Below are 23,104 nucleotides of genomic sequence, written 5' to 3' on the forward strand. Positions count from 1 at the left end.
TAGGGATTAAATCCCTTTCATTGTAATTATTATCAAATCACAGCATGTGTAATAGAGTTGCTATAAACATCATCGGAAATTCCTCCAAATTAGGAAAGGAGTGACCATTTAGAGTGGCAAACGTTCAATCTCTTCAAGTGTACACTGGTTGCACTCTTTCCAATAGTTCTCGTGATTGCATAGCATAGTGTAATCGCACCCCTAAGCTTAAAGCATAACCCATTGGAGTCAAAACAAGCAAAAATCAATGACTAGAGTGAGTACATGCAAAATCACAATGGACCACTTTTATCGCACATGCAACATTTACCAGAAGAACGCCTTAATATGAGAAATTTGTTAGCCACAACCATGGTAAGAACATTTGTATCCTGAAATGCTTGGTTTACAAGAATTAAATGTGTCTAGTATGGTTCTTTTGTAAGGAGACATTGCATCCTTGATATGCTATAATGGACAGCCAAGGAAAGATTAGAATTTAGATCGACGCATGAAATAAAACACTTTCAGAGGCACATATACTTTAGGCAGGTATATCCACCCGGTGGTGAGACAGTTCAAAGTTAATTCTAACATGAATACAAGATTGTCAAGTTTTGATAATGGTTTAGCATGGAGAGAACTAGTATATGATTAAGTTAGCTTGTTCAAGCTAAATTAGTGGCACGCTTTAAAAATAGGTGCAAAAAATCACCAAATTGAACAAGATTACAAAAACCACCCCACTTGCTTTTTCCTGAAAAAAATTTGACACTTCATGAATTGCATGCAATTCTTTATCCAAAAGCACAGTGACAGTAGAGAAACGCACAATGGCTTTTCTTGTGATTAACACAACTAGGGCTATAAATGAAAATTTCTTTTCATTCTCTATCTTTTGCCTTTTGTCTTTGTTTATTTGGTAAAAGAAAACAAGAAAATCGATGACATTGTAGAAAGAGTGGACTGATACATTAATTTGAGACCTAGAAAATACACTAACCATTCTAAGGGGGCATTGCTAAGAATACCCTACTAGCCTACTTTTTTTATTTATAAAAGGATCTTACAAAATGTGAATTATCATGCATCAAAGGAGCAACATGACTTCTATCTCCTTTGATGTTGTGCAAATGCGTAATAAGTTCAAGGGGATCAATCAAGTACCTCGATCTTGTGAAGCCTCTATACATAATACTCCCAATCCCAATAGACAGCAAAGGAGCATAATCCTTTTAACATCAATGAAGAGTTTACCTTGTATAAAACAGTTGCCATTCTGATGTAGAAATTCCTCCAAAAGGATCGTTTCAATGAAAGTACACAAAATTGTTGGTGGGTTTCAACTTACAAACCAACACCTGTAGTTTCAAAGTGATTTCCAGAACTTTGTGGTTCCCAGCCAGATAATATTCATAGTAATAGGTGGACTTAATCATCTCCAAAGCCTTCCATGTCACCGTCTTCATCCCCATAGTCAAGGTCATCTGCCACCTGCTCATGGTCAACATCCCCAAGATTACCATGAAGGTTTGCATTATTATCTACCTCATCATGTTCTCCAGTTTCCAATTTCATGGAACCTAGATTTTCATCAGTGAAAAATGAGGTATAGGGCTTGGAAACCTGCAAGAGGAAATTAAATGTCATGTAGGAATTATGTGATCCCAGGAAATATTTCAAAATTCAGAAAATTAAGAAAAAGATTCTATAAACATTGGGATGGACTGTCTAGATGTAAATCCCCGAGCTCAAGACCAATCCTCAAATGTATGACTGTTACACTTGCGCTAAATGATCCATATCAAACATAACAAGCCTAATGACAAATATTCGACAAATGCTTCCCTAACTAGTTCCTCCACCCAAAAAAAAGGACAACCACTCTCTGATAAGACCCAAGAGACCTGAAATGATCTAAAAACAAAGTTCCACAACTGATCCCCCCCAAAAAAAAAACAAAATGAATGAAAAGATGATCCACTACACTGGCACATGCAACACCAACCCACTATAGTATAGCCTCTTCTCCTAAGATTATTGCCAATGAGTATTTTCCCCCATGTTGCCTCCCAAACAAAAAAAGAAACTCGCCAATGGGCCTTCACCACCCCAAATACCTTTCGAGGGAAAGTGACAGAAGAAGACCCCTCAAAAGATTATAATAAGAACGAATGTCAAACTCCCCATTTTTCCTCAACCTACACCTCACCCAGTCTCCACTCTCAATAAAAGGAATATGAGACTCTAGAAGATGAAGAAAGGCAGCCAACAAATCCAAATCCCAATCATTAAAATCTCAATGAAACATAACATCCAAACTCCACTGCTTGCCCTCAACCTCCCTCACCGATAAAGACTCCATTGAATCCTTCTGATTGTTGGAGTTCTCTTACAGAATTGGGAAAGCCACTTTGAACTAATAGGCTGGAAATATCTAATATGGGAAGCATTGTTCTTTTTGGGAATTAAAGCTATAAGGGAATCATTGAAGAATTTGTCAAACTTCCCATACTGGTAAAACTCCTCAAAGAATATCAACACATCTCTCTCCACTACCCTTCAACAGTGATGGAAGAAAGCCATTGATGGAGATCAAGGCACCGCTTCGAAGGATCTCGTTCAAGTACCAATTGGGCCGGTTACAAGAGCACGAGCAAAAAAGTTCAAGGATGTACTCAACGGACTCATCCAAGAGTTATGGGCTCAAGCAAATTCGTGGAGGCCCATTGAGCATGATCCACGTGGGCAACAAAAAATCATCACCTTGATTCAAGTTCTAGAAGGATCCGGTCAAGGCTAAGAATTGGCATGAAATATTTTGGGTCTATGTTAAAAACGTTATTCTAGGTTTAGGTGATTTATTTCCTTGTTTTTAGGTGCATTTAATGCTTTTTAGGTCAAACTTTATTCCTAATATGGTTAGGTATCAATCAGGAGTTATTTTATAATATATTTTCTTGTCTGTTAAATTTTAAGGAGCCCTTAAATAGTCATCTTAGTCTGTAAACGTTTTTCAGACATTATTGATAAAACTTGTGAGATTTATTCTCTTTGGTTCTTTTTCCACCACCGTTTATGACGTCTTTCTTATACCGAGGTTCTTGTTTGTCATAAACAACGGGTCGAGGTTTCCCATTTGAATCTGTCCATAGAACGATCTTGGGTTCCCTTTCGTTATTGGGTCTCGTTATTCTTGACGGGATTCACATCAGCCATAGTAAACTCATCTGGTCCTACGGCTTTATCCCCCTTAAAATCCCTAACAACTTGTAGTATCTTCTCCTCAAACCTCTGCTCAAGTAACCACTCTCCACCACCCCAATATGACCAAATTCCAACCACTCAACTGAAGGTTGCCAGTCTTCCGTTTCTTGATACAAAGACGGATGGAATTGGACCACCTGATCCGTCATCTCCTACTCCTCATACATCATATCCACATCCAAAATACCCAAATGGTTATTTCGTTTACAAGAGTTTGCCATCTTATGGAAGAACTTAGTTATTATCACCCTCCTTAAGCCACGACTCTTGATTTGTCTTCAAGAAATCTCTTCCATAGAGATGAGATACAACTTAGCTTTCACTTCATCCCTTACACTCTTCTCCTCATCAATGAGCCCATGGACTCCTTCCTTCACATCCAACCTTGCCAACTCCCCCAAAAATTTCTTCTTATTGATTCCTAAGTTCCCAGACTTTCTCTTATTCCACCATTTAAGATCTTCCCTCACTGCCTTCAACTTTTTGGCTAGCACAAAGCTAGGGGTCCCACTGAAGGAGTAGCAATCCCATAACGACTTGACTCTCTCAACAAACCCCTCCATCTTTAACCATATGTTCTCAAACTGGAAAGGGCTTCCCCTCTCACCATTCCCCCTGCCTCCAACAAATTTGGACAATGATCCGAGATTGGGTGTGGTGAAACCTGTTAGATCACATTTGAGAAATGCTCTTCCCAATCCAAAGAGAACAACACCTTATCAATCTTAGACATTGGAGGCAGATCTGTACCACTTGTCCAGGTAATTACCCTTCCAGTGGCAAGACAATCAGATTAAGGCCCTCAAAATCAGAGAATTCCATCATCGTCGGGCTAAGTCTAGGCATCCCAACCTCTCACTAGAAAAGTGAATGACATTAAAATCTCCTATACAACACCAAGGCACCCTCCCATCTTTGCCGAATCTAAGCTAATTCCTCTATTGTCATTAGGGCCATAAAGCCAGAAACAAGCCCACTCAAACCCATGTTCCACTTGCCCCCACCTACAAGACACTGAGTACATGCCAACAACAGACTCTAAACTCCCAAGCACCCTTCTATACCATATAATCACTGCCCCACCTGCACATATTGGAGCCATCAAGAGCTACCCAATCCACATAAGAACAACTCCACAAACTACGCACCATCTGCCTGTCCATCCCATCCATCCCTCAGCAGATTCTTCACCACTTAGAAGGTTCAAGTTACACTTAATATAATACTTGTTAATATAAATCTAATTAGACTAATAATTTAACCATCTCATCACTGGAATTTTTCAAGCTTAACACACATGCCAAATCTCATATTAATTGGATATTATTTACTATATAATTCATAAACTCCTTTTTTAAAATAAAAAGAACCTAAACTTCCACCGTTTTATAGATAAAATAATTATTGATCTCTCCTTCTCTTTATATTTTGTAAGCATAAAGGGTATAAGGAGATCAAATAATCTAAAAATGGATTTGTAACAATATATATATATATATATATTTGATAAGTGCATTTGTCAAATTACTTTTTTTTTGTAATTTATTTTTTATATAGATAAAAATAATGAGTAAATGGAAGGTGTTCACATATAGAATAAAGAGTTATTGAGTGACTTAACATTGTAAAATTTTTCTTGGCTTTCATTTTTTATTTATTGTTTTTGATAGGTAATGACACTTAGCTTTCATTAAATATAAGCTACATTCCAGAATTTTGGGACAATAAAGAATAATTTGATTTTTTTTTAAAACACAATAAATTTGATTTGTAATGATCAATGAAAGGCTTAGGTAAAATTTCTGTCTTAGCAAATCAAAAGAACCTTTTGAATACATTGTTAAAATGAAATTCTTAAATAACTCAATGAAGAAATATTCACCTGAATAAAACACTTTCTGTTCTCAGAACTTTCCACTAAGTTATTCCAGTGCTCATCCCTCCTCAATGTTGAGGAAGACCCTACCACCTAAAGAAACAGCTAAAGCTTAGCTTCCATGAGCAAAGGTGAAGTGCGTGAGACAACAAAAGTCCTGTTGAAAATATCCAAATGCAGAATAATATCATACCAGGACAGAAGACTTTGCTCTGGTGATCCCAACATTCATTCTCCGATAATCAGCCAGAAATCCAATGCTTTTATCTTTGCTTGCCCTAACACATGAAAATATGGCAACATCCTTTTCACGTCCCTGTAAAGAAGATGAAAAGGTTTGCCTTTATCCTTCAACATCTTAGTTTCCAGAACTAGAGCCAAACAAGGGGAAAAAAAAGTCCACAAAGAACTCAATTTTTTTAATTGGTAAGTTACATACAACCAATGGATTTTGAAACCACATACCCACCCTCTACTCATTCTCATGTGAGGATGAAGTGCCATTTGAACCCACCAAGAACCTAATGATCTTAGTCATCTAAAATATGAGGAACTGCAATGAGTTTAATTGAAACTTTAAATCCTAGGGCTGAAACCAACTTTCAAGTAAGCTACCTTTTATTTCTTTTAAAAGATAAAAATGTTCATATTACTCTACCTGCTCTAGGTCAATCAAATCAAATGCTAGTCAAACCTGTTGACTTGTAACCAAGTTATCAAATGGGACAATAACTAGTTTGAGTATGGTTTAGACCAACTCATCCTATTATCCCAAATAAAGAAATGTAACAACATTATAGAAAAAGAATGAAAATGGATAAAAAATTATTATATATCATTTCTCTCTCTCACTCAATCTCTTCCTTTGATAATATAATCCATTTGATATAACCATTGCATAGGAAATCAAGCTTGCGCAATTCTATGCATTATACATTCCAACTGACAATTCACTCTTGGAAACTACCAAAAAGCCAACTCTTCATATGTAATCGTGGTTTACTCACCAGGGGTGGGTCTAAAGGGCCCTGCCTTTGTGAGGTTCCATGTCATCAAAAATAAAAATAAAGAAAATAACAAAAAAAGAAAAAACAAAGCCAACTCTTCATATGTCCTAAAACACTAAGTTCAAGATACTATCAAAAGCAATTCTAATGAAAGTAAAATTATACGAGGGAATATAGTGTACTTTACCTGGCAACCATCAACAGTAGTAATATCCACTACCGTATCTGAATCCACTCCAAAAGTAGTCTTAAAGTGGTCTTTAAGCAGTTTTACTTGTTGGCTATAGGGGGATATAATTGCAAATTGAGAACTTGACTTGAGCTCTGGGTACCTACTCACCAACTTACAGTACAAGAGGAGAACAAATTCAACCTCATCAACATTTACCCAAGATTCACTTCCTGCGAGCTTGGACTCTTTCCCTTCATGTAAATCAAAGAAGCAAAATGGTCCAAAGCAACGGTATGAATGCCAGTCACGACTTGTATGCACTTCTATATTAGGCCCATCCTCCAATGACTCAGCATAAAACTCCCTTGAAGGAAAGCTTCTAATCTGGTTGAAAAGAATGGTTTTGAGAACTATTATTTTTAATAATAATAATAATAAAAAAAATAAAATAAACACAAACAAACAAACAAACTTCTGAAACTTACTTTCTCAGTTACATGATTTCATTTATTCTATTTTACTCCCAAAACATGCCATACCATATCCAAATTTATTAGGATTCACCATGTTGGTTTATGTATATTGTGATGTGCTCCCAAGTATCATCAATTAACAATTTCTCTAATAAAAAAACCCATTAGATAAATCAGATCTAACCTCTGGATGCATTCGGTATTGAGTCTTCAGCATTGTCACAGGATAACCAGCCCTTTGCAATCTCTTGAACAAACTTGTCCCATATCTTCAGTTTTGAGAGAGAGAGAGAGAGAGAGAGAGAGAGAGAGAGAGAGAGAGAGAAATTATATACACGGAAGTTTTAGGTACAAATCAATTAAAAGACACAACATTCATAAACTAAAATGTCATACCCAAATTTCTCTGCAATAGGAGAAATTACAGTTGCTGGCAGTTGAACTGGATCACCAACCTAAGAACAGAACTAAACATGAGCTAAAACATAAACGTTTCCCAAGTGCCAGTCCCTATGTAAATAGGTCAACAGTTTGCACATAGGCCATTACGATAAAAGGAACCATGATATAAACATATGATGTGGGACTTCCATAGTATTAGAAAAAGCACCAGATATATACCAGAAATACTTGTTTGCATCCATTGGCCAAAGGAATAAGAGTTGCTGGTTCCACCTACACATGAAGGAGATACTGATAAATTTTTCAATGTTAATTATAGTGCAGTTAGCAATAATAATTTCATGGGGAAATCTATATGCACCAACACTATACATAGAGTTCTTCTAAAGAAGCAAAAGCTAAAATTCAAATAATCAACAAAGTCTACAAAGGAAAGGCCAGGCCTTCATACAATGGCAAGTACCTTCCACTCAAAGTGGCATACTGCAAGTTTGAGTCTGGAAATTGGCCCCTCCAAAAATAAATTGGGGGTAAGATTGCCTACCAATCACCTCTCCTAGGCCCCGCAGAAGCAGGAGCTTTGGGCATTGGGTACAAACTCATTAATAAAGTCTCTAAAGGAGGGAAATGAAGTTCATGCCAAAACAAGTAGACCACTAATACTTGTCTGCAGAAATAAAGACTTCAGCTCTGGAGTAGACAACCAAATGCCATTAAAGACGCAAAAATTCCTCTTTCCATATTGCCCACATAAGGGAAAACTGCTTCTATGCCTTCCATTGATACACATTAGATGTGTGCTATATGTCTCAAAATTCCTTTCAACAAAACTGCTTCTATGCCTTCCAAACTAAATTATAATGAAGTGGTCCTAGTGAGAGAAGGTTGAAGATATAATTTCTCTAGCTGACATCTTATGTTTATATAGAGCATGCCTATGGGGTCGCCCTTTAAAGCAAGAATGGTGTGTAAAACTCCTGCCCGAGTGTCATATGTATCCAGTGAAAAAAAAAATCATTTTTATAATTAAGACACAGCTGGGAACAATGGCAATGCAGTTACAACGTGGCTGGACGCACCCCGGACACGGTAGAACAAAAAAAAAAGATCAGCTTACTCAAGGCCACTAACAAGTAAAAACCTTAGATCGTTGAATGGAGAGTCACGTCGTAGCCATCCCCTATCGATGTTGGCTGTGACCACTTCATTGTAATGCCAGTAATCCTCACTGGCTTGCTCACAGCTCTCCTCTGATCTGGTTTTGTTCTCTCTTTTTTTCCTCCATGGTTTCGAAAGAACATACAAGAAGTGAGGGTGGGAAGAAATGGGATTACATAAATTGAATGCTGGTTACTAGACATGCTAAAATAAGTGGGGGTATTTAATTTGGAATGCCACATGTCGTTTTACTATTACTTAATTGAATTTTTTTCCTATTCAATGTAACATTACATGGCCATACAATTGCAACACAGACATATAATGTACAAACATGTTATTGTGTACAACATTTATAGTATTATTTAAAATATATTTTATTATTGCTTTTAAATTAAAGTTAGATATGTTTTCAAACATTTTATTGTTGTTACTTATTTTTTTAACCAAAAATATATAAAATATACCTAAAAATAAATATTTAATTAATTGTTGTATCTTCAACGTGTCATATCTTAATTTTTCAAGAAATGTTGTGTCACCATACCCTGTATTGTGTCAGTACCTGTGCTTCATAGGTATTAAGGCAGGATTGGATAGATTTGTTGGTCGTGTGCAATTTGAGGTAGGAGATGAAAACTGAGAAATTCTAGCAAGATGAGATGTGGGAGTCAATCTTTGAAGGAGGTATACTTGGAGTTGATCGCAATTGCAACTAATAAGGATAACTTAATTACTTCTTACTTGGATGGTCAAGGTGAAGTGAGGATATGCTCATGGAAATCAAGTTTATTAGAGATTGTTTTTAATAGTTTATTAAAGATTTCAATGATTAGGAATTCAAGGCAGTGGATTCTTTGATGGTTGTCATGTACTCCAACATCCCAAGTAGATAGGGTCTTACTTAATTGAGGTGGAGGTTGAAGGGCAATGGTAGGTTTAATGTTCGATTATTGCAAGGCTTTGATGACATATAGTTTCCTTGGAAGGTCTTCAACTTGTAGCCTTATGGATGGAGCCTACTAAAAATTGGGCCTAAAGACCTACCAAGCCCGGCCATTTAATAATAAGGTTTCTTTATGCATTTTGTTTATTATTTAAGCAAAATTTTCTATTTTGTAAGACAGTTTTGAGATTAAGAAAAAAATGTGTTTTGTTTTTACACTGTGCCAACTCCAATCTTGCTTGATGCTGATTCCTAGGTTTTCATCCTTGTTTTCCCGTTATTTATTTATTTTTGATAAGTAATAAAGATGTATATTAAAAAAGCAACATCATGCATAAAGGCATAAGGCAGATCAAATATTACAAAAAGAGGAAAGAAAAACCAAAGAAAATACTAATTACAAAAGAGAGAACTAAGAAAAATTGGGAGAGAATCACTAGAGGTGAGTCCCCAAATCCTAGACCAGTCAAAAAGGGAGCCACTGAAAGAAGCAAGCAGCTGGTCGTCGGAGCTTTCCATGTCCTCAAATGTTCGCCAATTTCACTCCCTCCAAATACACCCCATTAAGCACAACGAAACCAAATTCCGAATGCTAGACGAATGCTTTCGAAACCGATTCCACCAATCTGCAACCGATCTTGGCAAGACCCATGAAATCCCAAAAGATCTAAAAACTAAACTCCATAACCAATAAGCCTTTCCACAATGAAGTAGTAAATGATCCACCGTCTCCCCGTTACAATGACACATAATGCACCATTCAACAAAATCAAACCCTTTACCCCGTAGATTGTCACCTGTAAGAATCTTATCCCACACGGCAGTCCAAACAAAAAAAGAAACACGCTGAGAAGCCTTTAACCTTCCAAATACCTTTCCAAGGAAAGATAATGGGCAAGGGACCTCATAGCTTATTATAAAATGAGTGGATATCAAAATCCCCATTCTTCGTCAACTTTCATCTCATACGGTCTCTATTTTCAGTTGGAGGTAAATTAGAACCCAAAGTACAAAGAAATTCATCCACAACACCCATCTCCCAATCATTTGGTCTCTGAATGAAACGAATATCCTAACTTCTCCGTTCGTCTATCCCCAACCGTTCAAGACAAGAGGCCATAGAGGCTGCTTTATTGGAAGCAATCCTAAACACAACCAAAAAGGTCAGTTGGAATGATAAAACCCCACACCACCGATCTGTCCAAAACTTCACTCTATCCCCCACCCCTACCTCAAACTGAATATTTTTCCAGTCACAATATTTTTGGTTGTACTGCGTCACTTTCATTAGGACATTGCTTTGCTTGAATGGCCCTATATTTTGGGTCCTAGCAATTACCACTCTATCTTGGACTTTGATTCTCTCTTTTTTTGATTGTAAATCCTATTCTTTTGTAATCTTACGTACACACCATGTGTGCATGAGGTAGTTCATCTCCCCCCCCCCCCCCAAAAAAAAATGTTATTACTTGTAAATAAAATGTTGTACCTAGTGTACAAAACTCCCACTTCTTGAGGGGTTCGAGAGAGGTCATGGTACGCAACCTTACCGCCAATTTGTTTTGAAGAGGGTAATTCCTATACTCGAACCCGCAACCTATTACTTTTAGTAGAAAGCACTTGCCATTGCACCAAGGTCCAACCTCTACAACTAAATAAGAAGAGGAAAGGCTGCACGGCTGTTGTATAGCCCTTTTTTGAAAAACCCAGATCAGCTGTTTATCTACAACTAAATATAAACTATAGAGGCTTATATCAAGCCAAACTTATTGCAGAAAACAAAAAGGAACAGGATAATACAGGGAAAATTCATAAGCAAAGACTTCCTATTTTTAATTTTCCAACTGTAGAGAGGTTACTCTCCTTGTAACTATCCCATATGATTATTTAATGTAAAACGAAAAGCAGTTGTATGTTAAGCTTCACTAACTCCAGCCATAATATAGCTAGAATCATCAAAGACATGAGGAAAAGCAATGCACATAAAATAATGCGAACTTACAGCTTGTGCTGCTTCATCTATTATAACAACATCAAAGCCACGATTCCATTTACTGAAAAGAGTTGAACCACTGAAGCTAAGGGTGCAGAAGACCTGCCAGTTATACAGAAATCAGAAAGGAAACTACATAATTTCACTTAACACAAGGAAAAAGTTACATACAATTACAGCCTCATCCAAAATTGCAGCGCGTATACTATCCTTATCCCTTTGCGGAGCTCCATGTTTATCTTTATCAGCACTCATGCTTTCCTGCTTTTGTTTCACCTGCAAAGGAAATTGTTCATGTCAAAATTTTGACTCGCTTTACCACTATATGTATTGGAGGATATAATTTGGTACCAGAAAAACATTCAAGATCCATCATATACAAAATAAGCAACCATCGTCTTTTATTTTATTTTTTTAATACTGTAAAATCAGTCACCATTGGCTGAACCTAATAATTTTCTATTTGGGCAGTTGATGTATTGGGTTACACCTTTGGTTCTTATTGACTTAAAAGCTCAGCCTTGCCTTTTTGTTAGATATTTTTAAGGAACTGTTAAGTGTTTTTTTTGGGGTGCTTTTCACTGTTATGTTGATTGTGCTTATGGCATAATTTTTCATAATTATAATTTGATTGTGCCTTTCAGGTTGATATTAATTGTTCTACTATTATCTGAAAACTTAAAAGTGGTTTTTTTTTTTTGATAGGTAATATTTGAAAGTGGTGAATTAAAGTCTTTATTTAATATCTACAAAAAAATATAGGAGTATTTTTTATTTTTGTAAGAGCGAAACACCAAAAAATGTTTTCTAGTGCATTTTCAGGAAAACAACCAAACACCAAATAACAAACGGAACATTTTACACCAAAACAAATGCAGGCTAAGCAACTCTTCATCTTCTATGAAATCAGAAACCCTCCTCTCTAACCACACCCCCCCCCCCCCCCCCCCCCCCAAAAAAGAAAAAATACTAACACAAGCATTGAGTGAACTATGTGCCCATCAACTCACCCTCTACCCTATTCTTATGGACCGAGGAAGTGCCATTTGAGCTAGGGTTCTTTGGCCAACCATCCTCCTTTTTTAAATAAAGGCAGTTCTTTTTTGCACCTCCAATTCTGTAGGCAAAAGGTTTATGTAGATAGTATATCAGCACCATTGAAGGTATATTTAAAAGAATTAATTTGCACTTTAAGGGAGTCTTGATGAGATTCGAAGGAAGTTACTCAACGGGAATTTGATATTGATCCTTCAAAGGTTATGGATCTCCTTTTTTCCATTAAAGAAATTGCCAGTACCTGAGAATTAGAATATAGAAGTATTTCAATGTGTTTGGAAATGTCACTGCCCTGATACGAAATTTGAAGGTTGAGTCCTGAAATTGACAAACTTTGGGCAAATTCTCCAGCAAAAAGAGTGAATGTGGAGGAGCAACCCATTTGTAAGGTCTTGTTTGCCAAATCAAAGCTAAGTTCATTAGTGATCAAATTTGCTTCATTGTATTTATTACTTATCAAGAAAATTTCGCCTCATTGTATGCCTCTTCTTGTCTGTATTACATGGTTTAGACATTTTAGATCTGCCTTTGTAGATTTCAAAAGCTTTGTGTTCTTCTGGTCAGCAATTTAAAGAACTTTATCATTATTCATATTCTTTTGATTTACCATAAACAGAGATTTTTTTTTTAAATTTGTAGAATTAACAATTTGGACAAAAAGAAGAAGACAAAATTAATAAAGTGAAGTTCAATATTGTTTTATGATTGCCGAATACATACAAGGTAATCCATGGAGACTGCCCGAACAGAATGATGCTCTTTTAGACCAATACGCACAATTTTAGGATTATATGCATGGTCATTTTCATCACGAACACCTGAAAATAACTCAAATACATTTTAAGAAAATATTACGTCAAGGAATGGCCATGTGGCACTAAATTTCCACTAAAGAAAAGTACATATATTTTTTTTTGATAGGTAAGAAAAAATATATTCAAAAAACTGCTAGATGCAAATTAGCACTAGCATAACAAAAGTACAAAAAAGATGGAAAAGCAAAAAACATAAAAAGAAAATAATTACAAAGATGAGAGCTAAGGAATAGAGGAAGAGAGTCACTAGATGTGAGTCCCCAAGTCCTAGCCCAAAGAAACAGGGAACCAGAAAAGAGAGCATGCATTTGGTCCTCAGATCTATCCAAATCCTCAAACGTCCGCCGATTGCGTTCCCTCCAAATACACCACATCAAACACAATGGAACTAAGTTCCAAATGTAAGATGAATGCTTCCCCAACCAATTCCACCAACTAAATAGAAAATTTGACACCCTACATGAGGGGACCCATGAAATCTCACCTTCCAAATACCTTTCCATGGAAAAACAACAAGAAGAACCATATAACTTACGATAATATGAGCAGATAGTAAAATCCCCATTTTTTGTCAATTTCCATCTCAAACGATCACCATCAGTCCCTAAAGGTAAATTGGCTGCCAAGAATCAAAAGAAATCATCCACCACCTCTACCTCCCAGTCATTAGGACCTCGAATGAAACGAACATCCCAAGTTCTCCCACCCCCTGCTCCTTGACATATCAAAGATGATTCTACGGACGCCTCTCTGTTTGCAACAAAATTGTACAAGAGTTTGATGGGGAGTTTATATAAAATCTTGGCCAAGGTTTTGGCAAATAGATTGAAAGTGGTGTTAGATCAACTGATATCTGAATCTCAGAATAGTTTTGTGGGAGGTAGGCAGATCCTTGATTCAGTTCTCATTGCCAATAAGTGTGTTGATAGCAGAATGAAGAGTAAGATTCCGGGAGTGATTTGTAAGTTAGATATTGAGAAAGCTTATGGCAATGTGAATTGGGAGGCTCTTCTGAAGTTGTTGAAGAAAATGGGCTTTGGGGGACTTATGGGACGCCCCCAGCAACATACCAAGATAAGTCATTGGCAAGGCCCCAACCCTACAACCCAATATCTCTGCCAAGGCATGCACATTATTAACCTCCCCTATAGGAACGTCTGGTAGTGAGAAACTTGTTGCGTGAGTGGAAGTGTGATGTTGTATGCCTTCACGAAACAAAGCTTGCTGGCATAGATAGGCAGTTGGTTTGCAGTATTTGGGGCTGTTTGTATGTGGATTGGGTGGCTTTAGATGCTGATCAGACGGCTGGTGGGGTCTTGATTATGTGGGATAAGAGGGTTTTAGAAAAATTGGAAGTTCTAGTGGGCTCGTTTTTGGTGTTGGTTCAGTGGAAAAGTGTGGAGGATGGTTTTATTTGGGCATGCTCAGGGGTGTATGGCCCAAATGACAATTGTAGGGGTGATTTGTGGGATGAGTTGGTGGGTATTCAGCAGTATTGGAATGTTCCCTGGTGTTGTTTTGGGGATTTTAATATTGTTTTTTTTTCCTAGTGAACGGAGGGGTGGGTCTACGCTTACTCCGGCTATGGAAAAATTTTCTGAATTTATTGAAGATTTAAACTTGATAAATTTGCCGTTGGATGGAGGGAGTTATACATGGTCTAGTGGTACTGACTAGCCATCCATGTCTAGGATTGATAGGGCTCTAGTGTCACATGACTGGGAGCAACACTTTCCGGATGTGACTCAACGGATTCTACCAAGACTAGTTTCAGATCATTTCCCAATTCTCCTGGAGGTAGGGGGTGTGGCGAGGGGAAAAAGTCCCTTCCGGTTTGAGAATATGTGGTTGAAGTCGGACGGGTTTGTTGATAGAGTAGATTCATGGTGGAATCGCTATTCTTTTTCGGGTACACCTAGTTATGTGTTTGCTAAAAAATTGAAAGCTTTGAAAGAAGAAATTATTCAGTGGAATTGCCAAGAGTTTGGCAATGTTGGGCGCAGGAAGAAAGATTTATTGGGGGCTTTAGAGTTATTAGATGCTAAGGAAGGGGTTCTTGGACTCACTGAGATGGAGAGAGATGAGAAAAATGAAGTGAGATTGCAGGATAAGAGCTCATAAATTACCTTCAAGTACTTAAGCAAACTCTGTAACTATGGGACAAGTAAAAAAATATGAAAAAATGGGGTCCACTAAAGAATGTGCTCTAACTAGGAGAGTGCATGGATTGGGTTGGTTCAGGTTGGAGGGTTTTTTTCAACCCAACCCGACCTTGTGGGGTTGAGAAATTCCTAATCCATCACAAGCAGAAACTAACCCAACCCAACCCACATAGGTCGGGTTGTGGGTTGGGTCGGTGGGTTGTGTACATCATGTATTTATGCCTTTTATAAAATTGGACTTTTATCAATTATATGAAGAAAAAAAATTCCAATAAATTATTACAATTCATATAATATGCTTAAATTATATTCAAAATTTTACAATTCATCAAAACTAGTTCTCAAAATACCATAATCAATCAATCTAGAAAATTTTACAATTCATCAAAACTAGTTCTCAAAATACCATAATCAATCAATCTAGAAAATTTAAGCGTAATAAATAAACCTATATACATGGTGGTTTGGGTCGGGTTAGATGGGTTAACTATCAACCCCAACCCAAGGCTCAAAATACAATTGCAACCCAACCCACCAACCCAAGGCGCTGGGTTGCCCATTCTTTCTTCCTTCTCCAATAAGAATAGGTGGAAGACTAGAAGGTAAGTACCCACTAGGCGTATGCATATCTTACCAATATAAAAATAAAAAAGAAAAGAAAGAATGGGCAACCCAATTCATAGCACATATAAAAAATTCCTAATTCTAATTCTCAATTCCCATGTCATACAAACACCAGTACATGTCCTGATGCATATCATGGATTGAAAGATTTCATGGAATAGGTGTGTCAATATAAAACATGAATCTGGCAATAATAATTTTGGTATTCTACTGGAATGAAATCACACAATTTCATTTCGAAAATTTAGAAAGAAAAAACTTGTACCGGTGTTTAAAACACGCAAGACAATCTCATCAAGTGCGGAGTTTGATGGGGCACATACTAACACACGAACACGATATTTACGACAAGAATTGACTACTTCTGGTTTCTGCAATATATTCAAAGTTAGCAAACATTATTCTTCAAGATCACAAATTCACAATGGTACTAGTTACGGATCAAAACTTACCAAATCATTTCCTGAGGTAGGGAAAAAACCATCATCACCATCTATGGGCATTATGCTATCCCTAGGATTACCACCAATTAACCATGGAGATGCACTCACCCAGTGATTGTATCTGCAAAATGATGCAGGAGAGATCAAAAAGGAATAAGAAGGTAAGATAATATAGGAATTTAAGAAAACATTAAATGTAAGGGAAATGATATGCCCCAAAAATCAGCACTTAGGTTTTACTTGGAATCAACACCAGAGTTACTAGAGATCAACACTTGCAATTGCAAAAATTACAATATAAAACTTCATTCACAATCATCTCCTTTTTTTTAATTCTTTTTTTTTATTAGTCTTTTTTAAGTAGGTTTTCAAGGACTACATCAATAAGGAAAATAATTCTAAAACAAAACATAATCCCACATAATCTTCAGTTAGGATAAATATATAAATAATATATATATGGATAAAATTACAGCAATGGAATTTCAAAATTCAAATTAGCACTAATTTTGAGCACTAATCCTGGTGCATCTTATAATTTGCACCACTTTTCCTAGGGTGGGAGGAACTCAAGCTCGTCAAGAATAGCTTTGGGTAGTACTTTTTTTTTTTTTGATAAGTAGGTTTGGGTAGTACTTAAATAGATCAGGGCTGCTCTTCTCAAGTGATCCAGGTATGGTTTGACTCTAATTGCTAATGAATTAGGTTAACACAAAACTCCTCCATCCCCATTAGAAAAATAGCATCAATATTATTTTCTTTACATGCTGGCAAAATGTTTGATGGTGTTGGATGAGTCATAGGGTTTGTAATGAGATCATGGGGAGGCTGATTAACTTATTAGCTTTTATATGTAACCAAATCCTCATTGTTAAAGCTGGAGCTATTTTTGTAATCAGTTGGAAAATCATTAATATATGCATTTGATCGAACCCATTTCAACACTTTTGAGTGGTTCAGCACTACAGGCTAGCAGATGCCTAAAAGAAGTTTCAAATATTGGTGTTTGACCAATGGTTTTGAAAACAAAATCTTTAATTGTGTTTTTGAAATTAGTTGGCTAAACAAGAATTTTTTAGTGTGGACAACACCTTTTTCTTTTAAAACGGGCAACCATACAGCCTGTAAACTTTTTGAATCATATGTTTATTTTAAAACTGCACTTGAAACTTATTTGGACAGTAAAAACCTGTCACATAAACACTGAAGAGTATTTCAGTGCAAAAAACTCACAAAATTATGGTATCTTCAATTGTTTATTTGGCAGGGTTTTTTAAGTCATTTTGTAAACTTTTTTGGTTCCAAAATATTATCCAAGATTCACTTAAGAAAATTTTGGAGTTTAGAAAGGTTCTAAGTATCACTTAGGTAATTTTTGCAATTTTTAAATCAAAGAGACATAGTAAGGGCTCAAATTGCATTAATTTAATTCTATAAGGTTGGAATCAATGCAATTGAAATTTCGAGGTATAATTTAAACCAAGTTTAAATGTTGGCGTTTTTTATGTAATTTATTAAGGTCTAAAGTCTGTAAAATGTAACCTTTTAAACTATAGGTTGGCACATATCACATTGTGGGTTAATTTTTTGATAAATAATAAAATTCATTAAGAGAATAAGCGCAAAAGGGGCACAACCCTAGAACACAAGTACATAAAGGAAAGCCCAAACAAATTAAAAAGGAAGCATAAAAGAAATAGAAGTACACAGAACAATTAATGAAAGCCAGTGTCCAGGAACTCTAGAAAGCTTGTAATAAAGGATGAGAAATCAAAGTCCAATCATAAAGTCCTCTGTAAATCTAAATTCAGCTTTGCCAGATTCAACCCTTTCCCCTTAAAGCAACAGAATTTCTCTCTCTAAAGGAATAGCTTTAAAAATCTCTTTGTTGCTTCTTTTTCTAAAACACCCCTCCAATGCAACAACAATTCCAAGATTGATGAAGGAATTAACCAAGAGACTCCAAATAGACCATAAATCAAAGACCACAACTCCCAACCGTTTAAACTATAGGTTGGCACAAATTGTAGTGTGGGTAAAGTAATTACCCCTTTTTCCCATTGATTGGCAAATTACAAACAAACCATGTCTCTCCACTTATCTTTTTTCTCTTTCTTCATCAATACATTAGAACAAATTCCAACCTTCTCCTAGTGTAATACTCTGCTCACTGAATTTTGATTTTCTTTTTATTATCTACATTAAATATTCTCTTCCCAAAAAATAAAAGAATAAGATAGACTTTAGAGATGGCTTTTACAATTTTACAAGTTTTGATTAAAATCAACAATTTCCCTTTCTCAAAAAGCATGTTCTTCACTTAATTCATCACTATAGTTTTAAGCACTTCTGATTATTAAAATGTGTAAGTTGCAGTAGAAATTAGAAACAGCTCTAATTAAAAACAATCCTATATGAAATGCACTAAAAATGGAATATTCTTTCCACCAAGAGCTCTGAAAAATGCAAAGTGCCTCCCCTTAACAGGAACATCAGCAACTACACTGAACTTCCCATGCCAACGACGGATGGCGCTATAGGGAGATCCCAACAGCGTAGACACGGTAGTTATTTTGGGAGAAAGAGAAAGGGGGAAGGCTATTCTTCCATATTGAATTGAAATCCATTAAATTTGTCTTGGCAGAGAGTGGGAGGACTTGTAGTTTGCAGAGGTCATTGAATGGGGCAGGAATAACATCTTACTCAGCAAGGAAGTAGCACAGTGGTTTTGCTCGGTGGTGGCAGAAGTACTCACACTGCCACCAGACCATATTGCTTTCAAGTCTTGCTGAGAAGCAGGAAAGGTGTTTGTTGTTCAAAGAATAGGAATGATGAAGGTAGGTATATTGCGGTGATGAAATATGAAGCAAAAAGAAATAAGGGTTCTGTGATATTACCGGAAGGCCGACAGTCGTGGGGGTAGAGAAAACTCAGTTAGGTGATCTTGGTGGTGCCAGAAACGAAGGGTAAGGCGGTAATTTCTGGAGCTGTGCTGCTGCAAGAATCCCCAAAGCCTTTCGGCAGAGTTGCAAGAAACACACCCTCAAAAAGAAGCTCTTTCCTTCAAAGATGCCATAATCAATGGAGGCATTCCTCCAGAGATACCGAAACTAGCAGGGCTAAAAATTTGGAGAGAAATTTAGGGAATGGGACGAATTAAATTTAAGGGTGATTTTGGAGTGTGGCCCAAGTGGATAATGGGGAGTAAAGTGGGCTGAAGTTTTGTATACAAACACCAGCCCAACAGGTACAACGAATAGCACAGCCAAGGCCTCTCTTTGAATTAATCCCCAAAGCCAGACCCATCAAAAGTGGGTAAAAAGGAATTATCCTTGAAGCTTCTTGAGGTGGCCCTCCCCTAACCCCTTGTCGCAACCACTGCCAATTGCAGCAGAAGGGCCGATCGATGAGACTAGCATGGAGACGCTATGCCATCTTGGATCCCTCACAGCGGCCAATGTTAGCCGCATCTCCAGCAACACAACTAATTGATTGCAGCAACTGTGCAATGGGAGAAGGATATTGTTCCCCATGGATTGCTGAGGTGGGCTGATTGTGTTGCCGGAGATCCCATTACCTTTTCCAAGGACTAGAATGACACTGAAGAGACACGAAAGAGGGGAAGAGGTTGTTACTGTGCCGAAATCTTTTAGAGGAGGATGACAACATCATTGAGACTGATCTTGACACTAACGATGAGGGATACAGTGAGATTGCTCTGACAACTTTGACTGCTGAGCTAGCTCAACTGGGTTTTGTGATGGTGATCCTTTGTAAGTCAAACCACTGGCGATGACCCTCCCAGAGGTTGATGATGAAAGAGACAAGGTAGTCAAAGAGAACCCACCTAGATCACAGAAGAAGCATTCAAGCTAGGTGAAGAAGAAATTCAGAGGGTTTGGTAGGTACTTGGGAACCTCTTATGATGGTTTTGAGGACATCATGGATTTGTTGAGTGCAACTGAAGTTGCTTTGGGAGACAGGAGTGATGGTAGTAGTCCCAAAAAAACCAAATGCATTTCAGAGTCTAGGGTTTATAGGTAATTGAAAATTTTGATTACCACCTCAAATATGAGATCAAGAGTTCTAAGAGGAGAAAAAACAATAGTGTGAGGGCGCCGTTAGGGGCACAAATTTGAAGATTGTTTTTGGAGGGACACTATTCTACTAAAACATAGAGGCATCTCCAATGGTTACTGTTTGACCATTTTCCTGTTCTCGTGGAGTGTGGGTTCTTGCAATGAAGCCAGAGCCCATTTAGACTTGAGCATGTTGATGAAGGTTGAATGCTTTACTCATAGGGTGAAAGGATGGTGGGATTCTTACCAATATCACAGCTCACCTAGTTTTATTACCAACAAGTTGAAGGCAAGTTAGATTTGAACAAGCGGAATGTACTGGAGTTTGGAAATGTAATGCAAAGAAAAACACTCTGGTAGGTTGCATCAAGTCGCTGGATGAAAACTATGCCATTGGAGGAAATAAGTTGAAGACAAAAGTCTCAGATGCTTTCGCTAAAAGAAGGGGATAAAAACACGAAGTTTTTCTATCACCTTGAAACTCACATTGTCAAAGTAACACTATAGTGCAGCTAGCTGTGAATAGGGAGATGTCCACAAACCAGGCTGAAATTAATGCAAAAAAATTACCAGCTTTTGTATACTGAAGCAGGAGTCCAACGCCTTCTGTTGGATGACTTAGCTTTTCAGTTATTGATGATGAGGAATCTAATAGGCTGGATATTAGTTTTACAGAGGAAGAGGTTTATGAGGCAGTTATGAATGGAGATAAAGCCCTGGGCCAAAATCAACGCACGTTTGAGGGAAAGGATCTTTCTTTGCCTATCTTAAGTTTCTCTTCATGAGGACTCTATTTGTATGAGCTTCACAGTCCTTCACCCTTTCTACATACTCCTTAATGGAGTTTCTAGATTCTTTATGCCTTGTCCAGTGATACAAAGACGTTGATCTTTTCAAAAAAAAAAAAATTCTTTCTACATTTCTTTTTAGACAATAGTATACTACCTGTACACACTTTTTTTTTTTTCAAGTTCTTTAATGAAGTTCAATTACTTATCAAAAAATAAGCCCTGGACCAGATGGGTTCACAATGACTTTCTTCCAAAATTGTTGGGACATTTTAAAGGTGGATATCATGAGCGTATTCCACTTTCTCCATAAATGCGGTACTTTTGAAAAGAGTCTTAATGCTAAATTTATCGCTCTTATTCCCAAAAAAAAAAAAAAAAAGGCTTGAGAGGTAGATATTAAGGATTTTCAACCTATTAGTCTAATTACTGGAGTTTATAAAATTATTGCCAAAGTTCCAGCCAAAAGGTTGAAAATGGTACTGGGAAAGGTGGTCTCTGAACCCCAAAATACTTCTATTAGAGGTAGACAAATCTGGACTCTGTACTAATTTACCAACAAATGTTTAGATAGTCATCTAAAGTTTGGCATGCCAGGGGTATTGTGTAAGAAATTGCCTTTGATATATAAAATCAAATAAAATATAATAAATGTCTTCCCATTGCCTCCTGCATCATCAGTTCAAGTGAATGGCAGCCTTAGTGGTTTCCTTCATAGCTCACGGGCTGAGACAAGGAGACCCTTTATTCCCTCTTTTGCTCATAATTTTCATGGAGGCTCTAAGTAGGTGCCTGGAGAGGGTGAGACGAGGAAATTATATATCAGATTTCTCAGTTGGTAGCCGATATGCTACTCCAATCATGATCTCACATTTTCTCTTTGAGGATGACATGTTGATTTTTTGTGGGGCTGATCTAGAGCAAATGTGGCATTTGGAATCTAATTTTGTGTGGTTTAGGTATTTTTGGATTTAATAGAAATTTGGGGAAATCCGAAGTGGTCCTAGTAGGTGAAGCGTCAAATGTTGAAAATATTTTGGGATGCAAAGTAGCTCATCTCCCCATGACATGTTAGGGGCTTCCCTTAGGCTCCACCTTAAAAGCGAAAGCTATGTTTTGAGATGGTTGGGGGAGGAAGCATTTGAACCCTGGACGTCTCCATTGGAAACACTAGGAAGTGTCGGTTGAGCTACAAGGCTATTGGCTCAAAGCAAATGTAAAAGAATGCATCTCTATAAGGGGGGCCAGTTGACTTTGATAAAGACCACTTTTCCTGTCTTCATACCTACTACTTATCCTTGTTTCCTATCCCAATAGGTGTTGCTCATTGTATTGAAAAGTCATCAAGGGATGTTTGTGAACCACTTCAAATATCACCTGGTTAATTGGAGGAATGTTTGTGAACCACTTCAGAAATTTGTCTTCTTTAATCATGCTTTGTTGGGGAAATGGCTGTGGTGGTGTGATTGAGGGGGATGCTTTGCGAAGAAGGGTGCCCTAACAATGTTTAGGGTCTGTATAGTGTTTTGCTTATGGAAGAATATCAGAAAGGGTTGGGACAATTTGAACCGATTTGTTAGTTCTAAGGTGGGGGATGGTTCCTCTATAAGATTTGGGCATGATTCCTAGTGTGGGGGGCTACCTCTGAGGGAGAGCTTCCCAGAACCTTTTGGTATAGCACGTGACAAAGATGCCTCAGTGGAGGAACTTGTCTTTTATAGGGGAAAGTCACCATTGGGATGTAAGTTTTACTTGGCCATTCTAAGACTAGGAATTAGAGTCGGTTGTCTCTTTTATAGATCTGGCCTATTCTAGGCTGATAAGACAGGGTGGAGTGGATATGCTTTGTTGGAATCTATCTTCA

At 37.2% G+C, this 23,104-nt stretch overlaps 1 protein-coding gene across 1 annotated transcript in view; it reads right to left on the minus strand.

The window, feature by feature from the left end:
* Positions 1-841: 841 nt before the first annotated feature.
* LOC115968520 (probable helicase MAGATAMA 3) overlaps positions 842-23,104 on the minus strand; it is a 34,875-nt gene continuing 12,612 nt past the window's right edge. The window contains exons 8-19 of the mRNA XM_031087929.1: positions 16,383-16,494; positions 16,196-16,301; positions 13,050-13,147; positions 11,445-11,549; positions 11,283-11,375; positions 7,396-7,449; positions 7,171-7,229; positions 6,959-7,043; positions 6,317-6,685; positions 5,316-5,438; positions 5,129-5,215; positions 842-1,605 (exon numbers count right to left, since the gene is read on the minus strand). Of these exons, the coding sequence (XP_030943789.1) occupies positions 1,411-1,605; positions 5,129-5,215; positions 5,316-5,438; positions 6,317-6,685; positions 6,959-7,043; positions 7,171-7,229; positions 7,396-7,449; positions 11,283-11,375; positions 11,445-11,549; positions 13,050-13,147; positions 16,196-16,301; positions 16,383-16,494 (1,486 nt within the window). The 3' untranslated portion in view covers positions 842-1,410. The remainder of the gene's footprint in view (positions 1,606-5,128; positions 5,216-5,315; positions 5,439-6,316; positions 6,686-6,958; positions 7,044-7,170; positions 7,230-7,395; positions 7,450-11,282; positions 11,376-11,444; positions 11,550-13,049; positions 13,148-16,195; positions 16,302-16,382; positions 16,495-23,104) is intronic.

Source organism: Quercus lobata, chromosome 11 (assembly GCF_001633185.2).
Source record: "Quercus lobata isolate SW786 chromosome 11, ValleyOak3.0 Primary Assembly, whole genome shotgun sequence".
NCBI classification, from domain to species: domain Eukaryota; kingdom Viridiplantae; phylum Streptophyta; class Magnoliopsida; order Fagales; family Fagaceae; genus Quercus; species Quercus lobata.